The 18,703-nt window shown below is 50.2% G+C and overlaps 2 protein-coding genes across 2 annotated transcripts; one reads left to right on the top strand and one right to left on the bottom strand.

Moving 5' to 3' along the window:
- KRP23_345 (uncharacterized protein) lies at nt 1-1,372 on the top strand (the record flags this gene model as incomplete). The annotated part of the gene is made up of 2 exons (XM_067888079.1): nt 1-325; nt 1,332-1,372. 2 exons carry the CDS (start codon nt 1-3, stop codon nt 1,370-1,372), a joined length of 366 nt encoding a protein of 121 aa, XP_067750902.1.
- Nucleotides 1,373-11,910: 10,538 nt separating this feature from the next.
- KRP23_344 (uncharacterized protein) lies at nt 11,911-12,954 on the bottom strand (the record flags this gene model as incomplete). Its single annotated transcript, XM_067888068.1, has 1 exon — nt 11,911-12,954. The coding sequence occupies one exon, from the start codon at nt 12,952-12,954 to the stop codon at nt 11,911-11,913; it is 1,044 nt and encodes a 347-aa protein (XP_067750901.1).
- Nucleotides 12,955-18,703: the final 5,749 nt, after the last annotated feature.

Below are 18,703 nucleotides of genomic sequence, written 5' to 3'. Positions count from 1 at the left end.
ATGCCCAAGGACAGATTCATCTCTGCGAACCCCTACCCGAATGTCCACGTATCCGAGGAAGAGCGACAGCAGCTAATTGAACTCGTCGATGGATTCGTGCAGGACTATTTCCAGAAGTATCAGGACTTCGTCGTCGTCGACAAGCACACGGTGGACGAGCGACGCTGGGCGCACGTCAAGTCTAAAGACAATTTGCACATCTATACTGAACGCAGTGTCAAGGAGCTCGCACGGAAGGGACTCGTGGCGAAGAACGTATCGAACACAGAACTCTCAGATGACAATACTGCCCCAGACAAGGAACTGCCTGTGATGCTGAGTACTGGTACCTTTGTTGGCGAGATGGACGACCTCATGTTTGGTGTTGTGAACCCGACACTGGACGTTATGCGCATTAAGGCCTCATACGTGCACGACCTCGACAGTGCTGCAGTGCTGTGTCCAGTAGTGCAGCCGAGCGAAGAGGAACCGTTCCGATCACTGGTGGTGAAGTGGATGACGATCGACGTGCCGCTCCAGTCAACGAACTTGGTCAAGTGTCGGGACTTCGTGTATATTGAAGCAACTGGGATCCTGCACTTCGCTAACGGCGACCGCGTGGGGTATCACTTGCTCCACTCCATCGATTTCCCTCAGACGAAGCCACTGGCGAACAGCATCCGCGGGAACCTGTCGGTGTTTGGCTTCTTTCGGCAGATCGACCACAACGTAATCGACAACTTCGCAAGGGGGATCATTGATCCTGGAGGCGACATTATGCGGTTTCTGTTAATTCCAGCTGCGGCAGAAGCTTTGCTCTCGGCGACCAATTACGTTTACTGCGGACAGATGAAGAAATTATCATGGATGCTGCAGCGACGCCACTCGGCCTTTGAAACTCAAGAACTGGCGAGAAACAAGGAAGAGTGTGTAAGCTGCACCAAGAAGACTCAACGTGGAAAAATACGCGGTATTGGCAGGAGCACATGCAAGCTGTGCTATGGTTGTGTGTGTTACCGGTGCAAAATTCGCAAACAGATCAGCTTCATTGGTCGGGACGACCAGCTATTTCAAAGCAAAATTACATTCTGCGCGAAGTGCGTGGGCATGGCAACCAAGTGCGAGGCGCAGGAGGCGGCGAGGGACCAAGCGGTGGGCTACGAAGCTTACAAGGCCATCTCTTCGTCTTCTCAATCGAACACGATGGAATCATCAGTTGTTGACTAGGTTTATTAGTGCCCTGACGGCGAAACAGAAAATATAGGTGGTATTTGTATTGTGGAATTACGCACTTCGACCGTGATTATCCCCAAATGCTATTTAACCACAAGGTCACCTCGATGACTGAGTAGCACCCAACATGGTGACCCGTTCCCAGGACAATACGAGCTAGACAATTAATTGTTCTGCAGCTAGATACGACTCATTCAAACTGTTTGAAAAGAGCGACCGTGACGAAAACGATTCTGTATTTCGAAGAAAGATAGACTACTAGAAGCTTGCTGCTTACACTTTTTGCTAGGAATTTTCCGATGGAGAAATGAGTTCTTGTGTTTGTGAACCTAACTTTCTCTTTAAGGTTCCCCAACGTCGGAAATCATTGAGACTAAAACATGAATTGTCGACAACATGGGCTACAATCAGAGCCCAAGACAGCGAACAAAGTTAGTTCGGCTGTTTGTGCTGAGCTGGATCGTAGGTTATACGTACCGTTTGATTCGTACGAAGTACTTCGAAGTAGAAGGGTATGCCATGGGGCTCGCTAAGCATGATTGAAAGCGCATACGTCAATATGGCGTTGAGCTACGAATAAAACAAGCGGAAGCTACATTGTTAGGTGCAAAAAAGTGGTCACTTTCGCGAAATCGACGCTTAATTGGTGGTCAAGCCCGGATATTGATCATCAAGCCATAATAAGAAATAATGCTACATGTTACCCAAGCCGTGAAGTAAAGAACTACGATCACCGTATCGTACAGCAGTTGACTTGAAATAAATGGGATAATCTCACGATGTACTTGATCATTCTGAACGGAACGCGAGTGTCTTGTATTCCTATGCAACACGTGCACCCCTACACTTTACCAACTACCTGGCAACTTTGTTATCAGCTTATCTGATCGAGCGAGGACCCAGACGTGTCCACCCAAGACAGGGAATTACTGGTTGTACACACCTCGAAGCCTGTCACTTCGGCTCTTGCAGGGTCTTGCGCGCTCATTTTATTTGATTTGCCTACACACCGACCACAGAAGACGATCTTGCGCTGAACCAACTTGCCATCCCACGAAATGAAGCTGATGCGCTGCCGGATCTTGCATGAGTAGCACACACTGCCATGGCAGATTCCACATTTGCTTTTGCCAATACTTCCAATTGTGTACGTCGTGTTCTTGCTGCAGACCACACACCGCGTCTTCGATCGGGTCTGGTCGTCAAAACCATACACTGAGTGTGGGTGCTGGAGAACCCAAGCCAGCTTTTTCATCTGGCCGCAATAAACGTAGTTCGTTGCAGAGAGGAGGGCATCCGCGGTGACTGCGATCACGAGTGAACGCATTATCTCACCGCCGGCATCTACGATTCCCCAAGCGAAGTTCTCGATGACTTGGCGGTGTTTCCTCTTGAAGCAGCCAAACATGGATAAATTCCCACGGATCTTGTTCGGTAGTGGCTTGGTCTGCGGGAACTCGATGGAGTGCAACAAGTGGTAGCCGACGCGATCCCCGTTCGAGAGATACGTAGTGCCAGTCGCCTCGATGAACACGAAATCGCGACTCTTGACTAGGTTCGTGGACTGCAGAGGCATATCGACTGCTATCCACTTGATGACGATCGATCGAAATGGGTATTTTTTGGTAGGCTCAAGCACAGAGCACAGGACGGCGGCACTGCCGAAGCCGTGAACGTACGAAGCCTTGATGCGCATGTCGTCCAGCGTTGGATTCACGACTCCGTACATGAGATCGTCCAACTCACCGGAAAAGGTACCTACGCTCAGCACCACCGGCGGATCCCGTATAGTGGAGCTGGGTCGTAGCTGTTGCGTTGCGCTCAACGAGTCTTTCAATGTCACACCCGCCCGACTGAGGACCTTCCGATTGCGCTCTGTGTACACGTGAAGGTTGTCCTTGGACTTGACATGTTGCCAGCGATGCTTGTCCACACGACGCTTGCCAGTAACGACGAACTCCTCGTACTTTTCGATGTAGTCTTCCACGTAGATATCGGCAAGGTTGATTAACTCGTGCCGTTCCAGGTCGGAAACACGCACGTCGGCGAAAGGACTACTGGCGAAGCGGTCTTTCGTCATGCCGGCAGGTTCGGTTGATCTGCTTCGGGTGTTCTTGCAGAAGTAAATCGTCAAATGAGGCTGCGGCATCGGTGAGTCTTAACACAAGCGATGCGAATTTGTATGGCGTCTCCACGCCTAAGGACATCATGTAGAACAATATACTGTTCAGCTGCCGCATGCGGTGCATCTGCTCACTGCATCCCTCAATGGGTATTGTGTTCGGACGAATCCATATTCACGCTTGATCTCGTCTGCGCTGTCCCGGCGAAAGGCTTCGCGCTTTTGCGTTTAACGTTTAACACCGTGTTACTGTATTGGCAGCGACCATGTCTGTGCTGAATGAGGACGCGAATTTCGACCACCTTGTTCAGCGGTTTTCAGTCTGGAGAGATATCATTCAGACACTCGCTTCTGCCTACAGAATAGCGAAGACCATCGGGCACTGTGGCAAGTACTTTCAGTCATTCCGTGCCACAGACTTCGTCGTAGTGAGTTCCTCAAGTACACGTCAACCATTACCACAGCTAGGACTTGCAATTACAACACCGGGTGGATTATCAAAACGCCTACAGGCACGCTGACGAAGACAGCGCTACGTGTTCAGCTAGAACTTCCCATACAGGCGCGCTCGATGGTACAGTGGAATGGCCACATCAACGAGAAGACTGTCCTACGTGATGGTCTACAATGGTTGCGCACGTGTGGCTGCTCCAATTTGGAGCGATGGGCCTCTTGTTTTCCTTCTCTGCCGCACAAGTCACAGATTCTACGCCTATCATTACGTACACAACACAAGCCCCTTCGAAATAACCCAACTGTACCCATAACATATCTAGCAGGTACGATATGCCACCCAACTGCAGGTAAACCGTGAAGGCGTTGCCCCCCCCTCCCCTTCCTCCCCTTTGCTCATCCCGACGCTGTCATACGAGTCCAAACCCAGTTTCTCCTCCTTACAGCACGTGATCGAAGCCACTTCCGCCTTCCTGGACTCTGCAGTGGAGTTGGAGCTCCGAGACGCTGTGATATTCAACTCCATCGCCCTGCTGGAGCGCATATGGTACGCTTCCAGATTTTGGAAAGCATCAGAAATGGGCCGTATCGATGCCATGGAGTGGTTGCTTTCCCACCGCTACGTGAAACACCCCAATATGGCCATATTTGCTGCGGTGGAGAAGGACCGGCTTGACGTCGTAACACTGGATGATACCGAACAGGTTGGTAGAAGCAGTTCGAGCTTTGGACTACGCTGCGAGGTGTGGCCAGCTCAGCATGGTGAAGTACCTCTATGGGCGCTATTGGGGTGGAATTCAGACTAGCCGCTATTTTCCTCTGACACGACCTATCGTCCCAAGGCTTCCACAGTATGATCTGTCCTTGTTGTCGGCAGCAACGACGGTAGATGCTGCTACGAAAGGTTATATGGACGTTGTCCAGTGGCTCTTTGACATATTCGAGGATGATCCACGCATGGGCCTATTTGAGCTTGAAGAACCACGGAGAAGTCCACGGGATCCTGGGCAGACGCGCGACGCCAATGCCATTGATGCGGCAGCAAGAAATGGTCATCTGGCCGTGGTAAACTATCTGCACAGCGCGGTTGGCCTCTTCACTGGAAGCATTGGAAGCAAACGAAAAAGACGCGGTGCATTGTTTGGGGCTGGTCGCATATGCACGACAGCAGCGATGGATCAAGCTGCCGCCAACAACCATCTTGAAGTCGTGCAGTGGCTTCACCAGCACAGAAGTGAGGGCTGTACCACTGATGCGATGGATGAAGCAGCGTCGAATGGACATCTATAAGATGGCGCAGTGAATGCATGCGATTCGGAGCGAAGGCTTCACCTCTGCAGCTATGGACGGTGCGGCGAAGAATGGTCACCTGGAAGTGGTGAAATGGTTGCATGACAACTCAAGCGCTGGTTGTACAACCAAAGCGATGGATGGAGCTGCGCGTTGCGGTAAATTGGACGTTGTCAAGTGGCTGCATCGCAATGGGACGGAGGGATGCACCACCGATGCGATGTGCTTGGCTGCCGACGACCCGGAGGTTGCGACTAATGTAATTTTCTGGTTACAGAAGAATCGGTCCGAGGGCTGCACGACGGCAGCGATGGATAATGCTGCCGCGTGGTCAAAGTTTGACGTTGTTTTGATGCTGTAGTCCCAGCGTCGTGAAGGGTCTACCATCCGAGCGGTTAATGATACGACGAAGAGACTACGGAACACATTTGTGAGTGGCTTATTGAGCACTACGGAGCTTTATCTACGACAATCTACGACAACCTATTCGCGTGAGCTGGATTTTGAAGTAGCATGCTGGGTTCCCTTCTAATATAACGCAGCCGGCTGTAGTGTGGGGCGGGCGGGACCCGTTCCATACGCGGGGGGGGGGGGGGGGGGGGGGGGTGCAGGATTTGATCTTATTGGTGTGGGCGGACCAAAAATCAACGATGCATTCGTAGTCTCCATGCATTGTTAGTTCGCTCCTGTAAAAAAAAAAATTAGACGAGTTCTAGTTGACTTCACTTGTCGTGCGATGACATGGACGATTCTATTGCTGAGTACGCGGTACGGGACTCGTAGCTTGTGTAGACCTTGTAGCTCGACACTTGGTCTCTCGCGGCCTCCTGCGCGTTCCAGCGGGTGGCCTTCAGCATGCACCGAGCACAGATGACGATCTTCCGGCGAAGTAGCAGACCGTCGAGCGGGATGTAGCTGATGCGCTGGCGGATCTTACACGAAGAGCAAACACTGCCATAGCAGATTTTGCACGAGCTCTTGCCGATGCTCCTCATGGCGTAATTCGTTTTCTTACCGCAGACGACGCACGGTTTCTTTTGTTTGGTCTCGGCTTCTGGATGATCGAAGGAGGAGCGGTGGCGCTGTAGCATCCAAGACAGTTTTTTCATCTGACCGCAGTACACGTAGCTTGGCCCCGAGAGCAGCAAATTGGCAGCCACAGGGACCACTAGCGGGCGTATGATTTCACCTCCCGGGTCGACGATTCCCCACGCGAAGCTTTCGATCACATCCAGGCGCTTCCTTCTGAAGCAGCTGAAGATCGACAAATTCCCGCGGGTTTTGTTCAAAAGCGGCTTAGTCTGCGGGAACTCGATGGAGTGAAGTAACTGGTAGCCGACCCGGTCGCCGTTTGCGAGGTACGTGATGCCGGTCGCCTCGATGAAGACGAAATCGCGGCTCTTGACCAGGTTTGTGGACTGTAGAGGCATGTTGATTGTCATCCACTTGACAACGACCGAGCGGAACGGGTCTTCTCTACTGGGTACGACCACCTGGCACAACACCGCGGCATCATCTACGTCATGCAGATAGGTGTCCTTGACGCGCATGTCGTCCAGCGTTGGGCTCACGACGCCGAGCATGAGGTCATCCAGTTCACCAACAAAAGTTCCGAGACTCATCACGACAGGGAGGTCTTTCGAGGTTGAGGTGGCTTGCACACGTTGCGTTGCGCTCAGAGAGTTCCCCGGCTCAATGCCCCGGCGTCCGAGCTCTTTGCGCGTGCGCTCCGCATACACGTTCATCTTGGCTTTGGACTTGACGTGTTCCCAGCGTCGCTTGTCCACTTGGCGCTTCTCGACGACGACGAAGTCTTCGTATTTCTTGACGTAGTCGCCCACGTAAATGTCGACAAGATTGATCAGCTCTTGCCGGTCGAGATCGGATACTCGCACGTCCGGGAACGGGTTCACGGTGAAGCGGTCCTTTGCCATGGTGGGCAATCAACAACTGAGGCTCAACGGAAGGGACATGGCCAAAGTCTCACGTTGTGGAGCCAACTTGCACGACACTGAGATGCCTAAGGACGGAATGGCTCCGGATGAACAGATGCGACGTTGCACATGGCGCTGAGTAAGCGGGAAACCATAGTTTCGATGAGGCAAATGGTGTTAGCAAGCCCCTTCAACTTCCACACTCCTCAACTCAGGTACCGGCAGCTGTTCGAAGGTTGGCCGCAAACATTGTATTGACGACCCCCGTAACGGTCTGGCAGACCACGCACGGACAAAACCTTGTATTACCACGGGAAGCTTATCGGCTTCTACCGAATTGCGGCCTTGTCCTACGAGTGCCTCAACTCGACAACTCTGAAGGCGCAAGAGTTGTCAATCGTGTTAGACTGCGCGACGACCAGCACAAGGCACCACCGCAGGAAGGCCATCGTCGTGTCCGCAGCAGGGCCGTGGAGGTATCGCTTCTATATCACACAAACATGTAGGTCGCCGGTGGGGTTTCCTATTCACAGCAGTCGCTGAATCTGCTCCTTCGGCAGCATTACGACCATCAAATTTTGCCTAATTACAACCGAATTATGACGACCAAAGTATTTGGTCCTGTCAGGATACAAAAACTAAACGGACTTTTACAATAAAGGCAGCAACGTGAAGTCTTGGGGTTGAGCGCGCTACATTACTGTATCGACAAATTGCTCTGGCCGGAAAGGTTGACTGCGAGTGAAACCAAGGAGTCAAGAACAAGTTGCCTGCCTGCCTCACAAGTAATGATGTCATCAGAAGCTCGGCGGAGTGGGACTTACTACATGTACCGTGATGGCAGTAGCACTGTTGTTGGTGTTTTCAGAGAGTAGCCACATGAAGATCATTGTTTTCGCCTTTCACTTGTGCTTCCAATACAGCTGCAAACACAAAAGCTCAGTCTGCCCACCAGAAGTATTGACGCGTTCGATTTAATGGCGACAAGGATATCTGTTGATGTAAACAGCGAATATGACAACAAGAGAATAGATTCAAACTTATGCCACGAACACTACGGCACTCAACAGTAACAACGATCCAACTATTCGCAGCTAGCTGACTAACAACTTACACGTCTCGCCAGTTCTCCTCATCGAACGACGACATGGACGTTTCCAACAGCGACAATGCCGAGTAGACCGTGCGAGACTCGAAGCTCGCACAAGTCTCGTAGATCGAAACTTGGTCCCTTGCAACCTCCTGTGCGTTCCAGTGGGTTGACTCGCTCATACATCTAGCGCAAATGACAATTCTCCGCTGAATTAGCTGTCCGCCAACTGCGATAAAGCTGATACGCTGGCGGATCTTGCATGAGTAGCAAACACTGCCGTAGCAGATTTTGCAAGTGCTTCTGCCAATGCTTCCCATGGCATGGGTCGTGTTCTTGCCGCAGACTACGCATTGCTTCCTTCGCGCTTTTCGATCTTCGCGAGCGAAAGCTGAGTGGTGGTGCTGTAACAACCACGACAGCTTCTTCATTTGTCCGCAGTACACGTAGTTTGTCGCGGAGAGCATGACCTTTGCGGCAATCGACGTCAAGAAAGACCGGATGATCTCGTTTCCAGGGTCAATAATGCCGCAAGCGTAGTTGTCGACGATGTTGTGGTCGATCTGCTTGAAGCAGCTGAAAACCGACAGGTTCCCGCGAATCTTGTTTGGCAACGGCTTAGTCTGCTGGAAATCGATGGAATGGAGCAGGTGGTAGCCGACGCGGTCGCCATTAGCGAGGTAGGTGACGCCGGTCGCCTCGATATACACGAAATCGCGGCTCTTGACTAGACTCGTGGACTGCAGCGGCACGTCGATCGCCATCCATTTGATGACAAGTGATTGGAATGGGTCTGCTTTACTGGGTTTGAGCACCGAGTGCAGCACGGCGGCGCTGTCGAGATCGTGAACGTATGAGGCCTTGATGCGCATCGTGTCCAGCGTTGGGTTCACGACTCCAAACATGAGGTCGTCCATCTCACCGACGAACGAACCCACGCTCAACATCACGGGTAGGTCCGGCTTGACCGAATCGGCCTGTAGCCTCTGGGTCGCGCTAAGAGAGTTCTCCGGCGACATACCGTTCCGTTGAAGCTCCTTTCGACTGCGCTCTGTGTAAACGTGCAGATTGTCCTTGGACTTGACGTGCTCCCAGCGTCGCATGTTAACCTGGTGCTTGTCAACGACTGCGAAGTGCTCGTATTTCTTCAGATAATCGTCCACGTAGATGTCGACGAGGCTGATGAGCTCTTTCTGCTCTCTCTCCGATACTCGCACCTCTGGGAATGGATTGGCGGTGAATCGGTCTTTCTTCATGTCAGCAGGATGCTGCTAAATAGAGGAAATCGACAAGTGAGTATTGCGGAGTGCTAGTGTTTCAAAATGTTGATGTTGCATTATACATCCAGGCAAAAGGTAGGACTACGGGCAACAGATGCCTCGCTACAGCAGAGCAAATGTGCCTGTTTCCGATTTGTGGTTTGCGGGACTAATAGATCTTATCTTCACAATCTTGCAGGCGACGTAAAACGTCTTCTTTCGATTGTCTATATCAAGGGACACCTGTAAATGCACAAGTAGCGCTTGTGCGAGCATGGTGCTTCTCCCAACAGCGACCGGTGGTTCGTAAGGTACGGGCTCACAGGCTTCTCTTGGCGAATTAGAAATGCGCCAATGACGTCTTAGGTATCGTCTTGCGGCCTTTAATAGCAACCAGATATGAACTGCGTATCAACCGACTGTACATCAGTGTTTACCAGAAGCATCAGTGCACGCGTGCGATCTACCTTATGCACATGGCTCTTCATCGGCGTCATATGGATCCTGAAAATGCAAGATGTGCAGATCAAGCCCATAGATTTCGAGAGAGCACGATCTCGGGGCACATGGTAACTTGCTAACGCAAAACTATTTACTCTCTACAGCTGGAGAATGCCCAGAACCAGCCTCGACTTAGATACGGCACGAAAGTGCTTGGCTGTCGGCGATTTATCAATCAATGGTAGGAGTACAAAACAACTCCTACGAGTAGCAGCATCTATGGTGTGGCAGATGCAGCACAGTCATCAACAGTTCCGCGGTAAGCGCTTGCTGCTACTTAAAAACGCGCATGAACAGCATTTATACGCCCATGTGCCCGCCAAGAGGGATTGGTAGTAAAATTGATTTCTTCTCATAAGTCATATTACTAATATGGGATATCATTTTTTACTTACAGTTAATAACTATATACTAAAGTTACTAATTGAGATATTTGAAAATATAATATTATCAATTAAACTTCGTTTTCGATGGTCGATCTCTTCAGAAGAATCAACATCAGTTTTGCGACTCAGTGTCGCTTCATTAGGGCTTTCAGAGGCTATGAGGACGGCTGCATCACCCCTGAATCGATACGAATGTTTCTACTCCTGGAAGTTTGGTTCTCTTAAATGTGCGATGGATGGCAAAAAACTACGCATACAAACGAGTGAATTAGAAACAGACAAACGCTCAGCGCAGATGCTGCTTGTTTAGATATCCGTATCGCCCCAGAGCTCGTTACTGTAGGTATGATAAACACGCCTACCAAAGATAATGGGCTTGAATTTGATCCTGTAAAATAGTAGTTATTATATTACTATATTTTGAAATATTAATGTTTCGCTAATACTAAGGACTACACCTATATTTTGCACTAAATACTATTAGAAACGTTACTAGGGTATAGTACTAATCTCGATTTTGCTACCAATCCCTGACCGCCAACTCTGGTGCACGACAAAAGCTTTCGCGCATCAAGCTTTGATGTGCTGGTATTCAAAATGCCTGAGGCTTGCAGTGCAAGGGCGCGGTGTGATCTCTCGTATTCAAAAAGTCTGAGGCTCGCAAGGCAAGGGCAGCGGTGTGATCTCGGGCAATGCAGCTTTAAAACTGAATGTCGATCGTCTACTTTACCAGCACTATCAACGTCCTGAAGATTGCACAGAGTTGGCATTTGACGAAACCCGCAAATTTGGCCTTTTCTCGAATACACGCGAACCCGCCTTCGATGCTTTCACCGACAACATGAACGATGGGTTCCTCGAGCACTATCCTGGTATGGAGCCTTTTAAGGACTATTGATAATCCTCTACTTCTCTTTGAGGTGACCTGCGCGCGCAGCGCATGACAGTGCTCCCTGAATCCGTCGAAGTCCCGAGGTGATTTTTTCTTTGCCTCTTTACGCGACAAGAACAAGTCTAGTTTCCATCTAATACTGCGTACTGGCGTTTTAATGATGCATATGTTGGAGGTCAGACTTGCTTGCCCTCCGTCTGATTAGCCTGCAGCCACTGCACGATTTCAAGGGTGTTGGTGTTGTCCATCGCATTTGTCGTGCCTGGTATGATACAACCTACTATTTGTTGGAACTTGGGCTTGAAGTGGAGAAATGAAAAGTGATTGATTGATAAAGACTAGTCCGTATGGTGCTCCTTGTTAGCCTTCTTTGTCGCCCAGCCGAGATGTGTCCTTGTATCGTCCTTCAGGGCGTGTCAGCTCTCCCGCCGCTTGCCCAGAAGTCGCCCATCCCTTATCCAGCTCGCTACCTTGAACTCGCGTCATATTTGTGAATCTTGGCATAGCTTGCGCCGTAAGCAGTAGCATCACTGATGATGCTCCAACACTATTTACGCCTGAGGAGGCAACTGAGGCGTGTGGATCTCTGATAGACTCGCAAATTAATTTCAAAAACATCTCAAACATAATAAAATTCACAGAACACTAAAAAATAAATTTCAGAGAGCCTGACGGGTAACTGTGAAGTTGATCAAACACCCGCAATTTTATCAGCTAGTAGCCTATCGTAGCAAACTTGGTGAGGATGGAGTAGATCGCGAATGGGATGTCTTAGCCGAATGACGTGCCATTCAGTCCACTCTTGAAAAAGTCGGTGAACTTGGCGAAAGGAATGAGCTCCACGCGATCATAGAGGTCGACGTGGCCAGCGCCAGGCACCCAATACAGCTCCTTCGGCTCAGCCGCCCCAGCGTACGCGTCCTCGCTGAACTCACGGGAGTGGGCTTGATTACCAGCGACAAAGAGCATCGGACGCGGCGAAATCGTGTCGATGTCGTTAAACGGGTAGAAGTTCATGAACTTGATGTTGCTCGTCAACGTCGGGTGGGTCGTCAGGTTACGACTGGAGCCTGGAGAAGTGTACTCGCCACGCGAGGTGCGGTAGTAGTCGTAGAACTCACGCTGGACGTCAGGTGTATCCGCCGTAAGCTCGTGAGTGGTGCCGCCAGTGTATTGACGCTCAGCACCGACAGCCTCAGCAGTTCGTTGTTGTGAAGTACAGGCGATCAGCTCCTTGCGTTGGTTAACAGTTTGAGCATTTCTGAGACCATCGCGGTTGACCGCGCCCATGTCGTACATACTCGACGTCGCCACAGCCTTGATGCGAGAGTCAATCTTGGCAGCGCTGATCATGAAGGAGCCACTGCCACAGATGCCGAGGCCGCCGATACGTTCGCTGTCAACGAATTCCTGCTGGGCAAGGTAATCAACCGCAGCACTGAAAGTCTCCGCGTACATGTCGGGAGACACCGCGTTGCGCGGTTCACCAGCGCTGCCTCCCCAGAACTGGAGGTCAACCGAGACAGCCACAAAGCCCTCCTCAGCCATCTTCGTGGCGTAAAGGTTCGCGCTCTGCTCCTTCACAGCACCCATGGGGTGACCAACAATGATGGCTGCAGCGTTGCCAGTGAGGTTTTTAGGGGTGAAGAGGCTGGCAGCGATGGTCATTTCGTACTGAGTCGTGAAAGTGATAGGCTGGACGGCCACGTCGTTGCTGAGGTAGAAGTTGTCGGCTCCGAACGACATGTTCTGCGCGGTGGCTGAGCCAGCGAGCGCCATCACACCAAGCGCGGCGATGCTCTTTCCGACGACCATGATGGTGGTTTTAACTTGAAGACTTGAGGGGGTTGATGCAAAATGCAAAGTGCTTGCCTAACACACGTTTGCTTCCTCTAGGCATCCACGGTAAAAGACATCACCGCCGTAAAAATCATCTTGGACATGGATTCTATATTATAGCATTTGCAATGTGTTTGCAGCGCCACTCGTTTTTCAATACATTGCTTGCAATGTGCACTGACGGCGTGTCCAACGCCTCCATAATCAATTTGATTGTGGAGATCGGTGTGATATCCGTCCGCATGTTGATCATACGGAAGGCATCGGGCTATGCACATGCGTAGGATTCTATCACGAACTCTCTGCAGTAGACAAGAGCTAGCGTTCTATCGGAATGGTGGATGGAATTTCCGCTAGCTTCGTATTTTACCGCACGTCATAGTGTTTGCAAAGGAGAGGGGGGGTCCAGTTTTAATATGTTACTTCTTTCGTAAACATTGCCACTCCATCAACAAGCCCGCAGCCCGAGAACAAAACCTGCTCCACTCTGCACAAACTATAGTAACTAAAGGGCATGACCTACGATTCGCAAGGACAGTGGAATCGATGCGAAAAAAGCTCCAAAATACTCTGCTCGATTAGCGTATTAAAGAGTCGTCAAAAGAAACGATTGCGCTAAAATGTTTCTGCTGTTACAGCTACTTCCACGTCAACTCGATCCCCGAAATTGGAAAACGGCACAAGTGTGGCTCTTTGAAAAATGGTAAAATTGCCATGAAAACACCAGCGCCCGTTGTACGACCAAAACATCCCACGTGTGCGCATCTTGACGTCATGTAGTGGTTGCATTTGAACAGATCGGAGCGGTGTACAACAGATATAATGGACGGGCTGCTGAGAACGGCATTTTGGGGATTGGAGAATGGGTGCACCAGAATCGGGTCGAGGGGTGCACGCAGCGAGCAATGATGAATGCTGCTAGAGATGGGTATGTTGATGGCGTTCGCTAATTGGTTTTGCAGCGACGAGAACGTTGTTCCTTGGTGCTGCCGCAACGTCAAACCAGTTCGAAGTATTGCTGTTTTTGCACCACGAGCTTCACGCAAAGTTCACAGAGGAAGATTTAGAAGAAAACTTCGACAATCAAACTCCCAAAATTCAGGCTTGGGTCTGCGAGCATTATTCAGGGTCTCAACCGATGGATAACTTCAAAGTCGAATCGCAAACTTATATTCGATTTACTCATTTTTGATACAATATCTCGTCGACGATTTATACTTTTGTGCATTCTCACTTCGACTTGGTACCGGTAAAGTTACCCCTCAACGAAGCCTGCGTGGTTAGACCTGTAGCGCTACTAAATCACATTTGGCTCAGGTCAACAGTGAAGTGTTTACAGACACAAGTAACACTTGTGGTGAAGATGATGCCTCATGGCCGCTGCGAAATTTGCTTGGAAACATAATCGATTGTTGTGGCTGCTCGACGAGGAGATACAACAGTGGCTGACTTTAGAATCCCCAAACTACATGGTTACGTGATACGAAGGAGCTCGTGGAGTCCGTGGTGGCTACTGCAGATATTTCTCAGCTACAGTGAATACTAACACACGGAACGATTGACAACTGAATGTAGGTGCTCGAGTAGCACTCGCAACTTGCAGTAAAGAATATGGTACAGGTTGTGGCTCCAAGGACTCGACCCCCTCGAACATGTCGTCACCACAGTAGGAGAGCTTATGATAGGAGCACGGACATCGCAACACCAATCTTTGAAGAGACGGAGGGAAAACCAGATCTGGCGTAGGTGAAGGCTTGCAGACTAGAAGGAGAAAAAAACAGTTTCAGTTGAAACTCGTTCACGAGACGAGTTGATCACGTTGATTGTGGGGTGTCATAGTCACCATAATCTTTCATAAATGCATGATTTGAAATACAACCGTTGGTGCTGCGGAACTGTCGCAGGGCACGCCCTCTCCTAGGAGGCAAGTACAAGTAGAATACGACTGATACGTTTCTACTCTAATTGAACTCACTTCGCAATCTGTAACCAAGCGCGCAAACGTCGTACTGACTTTGGAATTCACATATTCACCCACGATCCGATTCACCACGTGAGATTAACTGACATCCTCGCCAGCAAGAACGACGCGTGTCTCTCAAGTGCTGCTAGCAGCCACTCTCAGTCTCTTCGCAGCCAGTGCTGATCTCACTATCGCCAGTGACGCTACTGTAGCTGCAAAGACCAAGTCTTCAGCAGCTACAAACGAAGTCCCTGAGCTTTTCGTGAAGAAGATTCCGTTCAAGTATGGCAACGTCACTGGCCTAATGGTGATCACGATCGACCCGGACAGTCTGCGCGAGGTAGGCGACGACTCTGCTTCCACCGACGCATCGAATATGTACGACTTTACCCAATCTGGATTGGACGCAGAAGAGAGAGCGCTGTTTGGGAGCAAGTTTATGGAGACGCTGGTGCTATTATTTGGGGGTTGGAGCGGAATGTGGACTAAGATCAAGATGGGGTAGAGTGATTGCACAAGAGGGGGGGAAGAGAATCTCTGTTATAACTATAGAGTCCTGTAGCTTTTGCAGACTGCCTGATCGGGGTTTTATCTGGTGGCCAGGATGGACTGGTATTCCGAATGTATTTGCTTCTCAGCAATTCTTGGAGTCTTGGCTGTAGGCTGGTGAATTTGAAGATGCCCAACGATATTCTTGACAGCTTGATCAATTCGACTGCTGCCGCTACTGCTTTGATCGTCCTTGTATGAATTGATTTGAGTGAGTGATTGCACAAGACACAAGCGCGTTGAATCTCAAACAACCCCCCCGAGTATTTTCCACGATAACAGAAACACAACATGTGTCGCTATTGATAGTCGTACAGTGCTTGGTGTTGTTCACCACTAAGTTTGCGAGCGTCGTGCAACCTTCGGATCGATAGCGATAAACCCACTTGACAACTTCATTTTACCGTTGCAAACCGATTCATCCATCGCAGCAGCAGTGCAGCCTTCCTTTCTGTTTTCGTGTAACCAGTTGACAATGTCCAGGTGGTCTTTGCTGGTTGCAAGGTCCATAGCTTTTGTAGTCCAAAACGAGTACGTATACCCATGAAGTCACTTGAGCTTAAGGCAAATATCTAATTTTTGCTGCACCATCCAAAGCTCTTGCGATGCGCCCTTCGATACGATTCGAGCAAAGCCACTTGATGACAGTTAAGTGGCCTCTACTCGCAGTGCAATCCATGGCATCTGTCGTACATCCTTCCGTTCTGTCACAATGGAGCCACTTCACCACGCCAATATATTTCCCAGCGGCTGCTCCCTCCATGGCCCCTATTGAACATGGTAGACGAGTCACCACCAACGTTTTCGCCCGCTTCGCGCTGTTGTTCATGTTTGATGTTGTAGCCCCCCATATTTGGTGCAAATATTTCACCAGCGCAAGGTTTCGTCGCTTTGCTGCCGCATCAACATTGAACTTTGCTCGCTCCGACTTAAAAACCCTGTTGTATCAAAGAGGTCGACGGTAAATATGAACGTCTCAAACAGCCACTGGACAAACTCCAAACTCCCCCGTTGAATGGCCGACGTCACCGTCCTTGAAGATATCCATAGCGGAGCAAGTTTCTCGTATCCGGGACAGCTCTCTTGCCAAGAGGATAATATCGTGAAGAACAGATATTTTGCCAGTAGTGATCCTAAAGGTGCCTTGACATCGTGAGATCGAAAGCTTCAGTCGCCATCAGCAATGCTTGACCTGTTTCCATCAGCTTTTGCTCGATTAGAAACTCAACCATCTCCAGACGACCAGTCTCAACCGCTGGATATGCCACCAGGAAAGTATTGCTCACGTAGCCATTCTCCACCATCCACTCAATGACACCCAGACGACCCGCGTATGCTGCCCCCCGCTTGAATTCTTCGGGATCCCCTCGCAGTAACTCCCCTATATTCTCCCCCGCTAAATCTCCTAGACAGCCACAGGAGGTTTTACGGTGTTTTCTTTCGCTCTTCCTCTGCTATTTCCTTGTCGTTGTCGTCATCCTCTTCCATCGGATCGAACCGTTGAGTCCGATAACGGTCTCTGAACTACGCCAGCAGCGCAATATCCCCGTGACGCATGGCGTGCATCAGAGGACTTTAGACCCAGCGGGGCGCCTTCGTGGTCTTGTACAATCACCAAATCGTTTCATGCTGGTAAGCTGCTGCAGCTCGTGCCATGTCGTGGTGTCCCCACCGAATAACGTTCCCAGCATCCGCTTCGATTTCGTCTCGAAGTGCCATTCCTCCATTTTCCTTGACCAAATCTCATTTTTCTTGAAAAACTTCAAAATGTCCAATTCCCCATCTTCAGCCGCTTGTTGCACGGCCTGGAATGGAAGGACGCAATGCAGCCGTAAAAGTGGCCAAACAGCCACTCGACCATCTTCACCGCGGCTTTTTCGTCCTTGATCTTAACAGCTTCTAGGATCGCACGACGGAAATGGTACCGGTAGTAGTGGCGGTCTGTGGGTGGGTATCTTCTTCTGGGCCATTTGGCTCCACTGGCAGGACCCAAATCAGAAGGAGAACATCCTCAACATGGACTGGAAGCGTTCCAAATGCGCTCAAACAGGTCAATGGACGGGCGTATGCAGGCCTCCCAGAACAGTATCTCCAGTGTCGAGTCCAGGAAGGCGGAGGTCGTGTTGAATATGATGGAGTCATTGATCGATTTGGATTGGGATACTAGCGTCACAGACTGGAGAGGAAGGGGAGGAGGGGGAAAGGCCAATATGGCACCTTCAGCGCTACATGGGCGATTTCAGTATGTAGAAATAATAGAATCCCGAACAATGACGATGGGCCACATGATCGATTGAACAAAACTCCGCGCGATGGCTGTGAACCCATTTCAAGACGCGAAGATGACCTTCCCAAGTTGCTTGATACACCCCATCCTCTGTACAGCCTTCGGTTCTATTCTCCAGCCGCACCACTCTAGTACATCGTGAAATTGATTTTGATCGGTCGCTAGGTCTTACGTTGCCACAGTTTGCCTCAAGTGAGATCTACAATTGATGCAAATACCGAACCAAACTCAAACGCCCACCGTGAGCTGCCGTTGCAATAGTAAAACAACGGACCCTGCATCTCTTGCTTTGCGTGCCAAAAGTCAAATAAGTCTGACACCCCTTACAATCGAGAGATGCTCCACGACAGGGATAATAGCTCCGTACACGTTGTTGACGCGAAGATCTAAAAAGACCTCAATGTATTGTTTGGAAAGAAACGACAGCAAAGAATAGTGAGTATGGTCAATTGCATTCTTTCTGAAGACCAGCCTGCACCATTTCATCGTGGATCGCTCGACAGTTCAATTTAATTGTCGAACAGGAGTCGAATTCAATCGATGCCAGCGGCTGCCAACGTGGCGTCGTCTCACCTTGTTCGTAAACCCACACCCGATCCGTTTGGGTATCAACGATGACACCCCCGTGTGTACCAGCTTCCATGAAGGATGACAGTTTGGTCTGCAAGTCTTCGAATGCATCGCAAGTCGCCACGAACAGGATGGCTATCGCAGGCGCGCAGGGCTTGTACTCCTACTTTCTCTCTTCACGCGACAATCCCGCGTACGTGCGCGCATCGATGTAGGATATGTCTGCGGCGAGCCACGCTCACTCTGAATTCTGTTTGGTGAGCTCGTAGCGTGCGCGGTCGAACATCCAAAAACTCTTAGCGCCTGGAATATTCGCCCTCTAGCAACCAATTTGACACATGACCTGACTGGACGGA

Source organism: Phytophthora ramorum, assembly GCF_020800215.1.
Source record: "Phytophthora ramorum isolate Pr-102 chromosome Unknown Phyram_PR-102_s0001, whole genome shotgun sequence".
Classification (NCBI taxonomy): domain Eukaryota; phylum Oomycota; class Peronosporomycetes; order Peronosporales; family Peronosporaceae; genus Phytophthora; species Phytophthora ramorum.
Note: the sequence above shows the minus strand (reverse complement) of the source record. Positions and strands in the feature narration are given on the sequence as shown.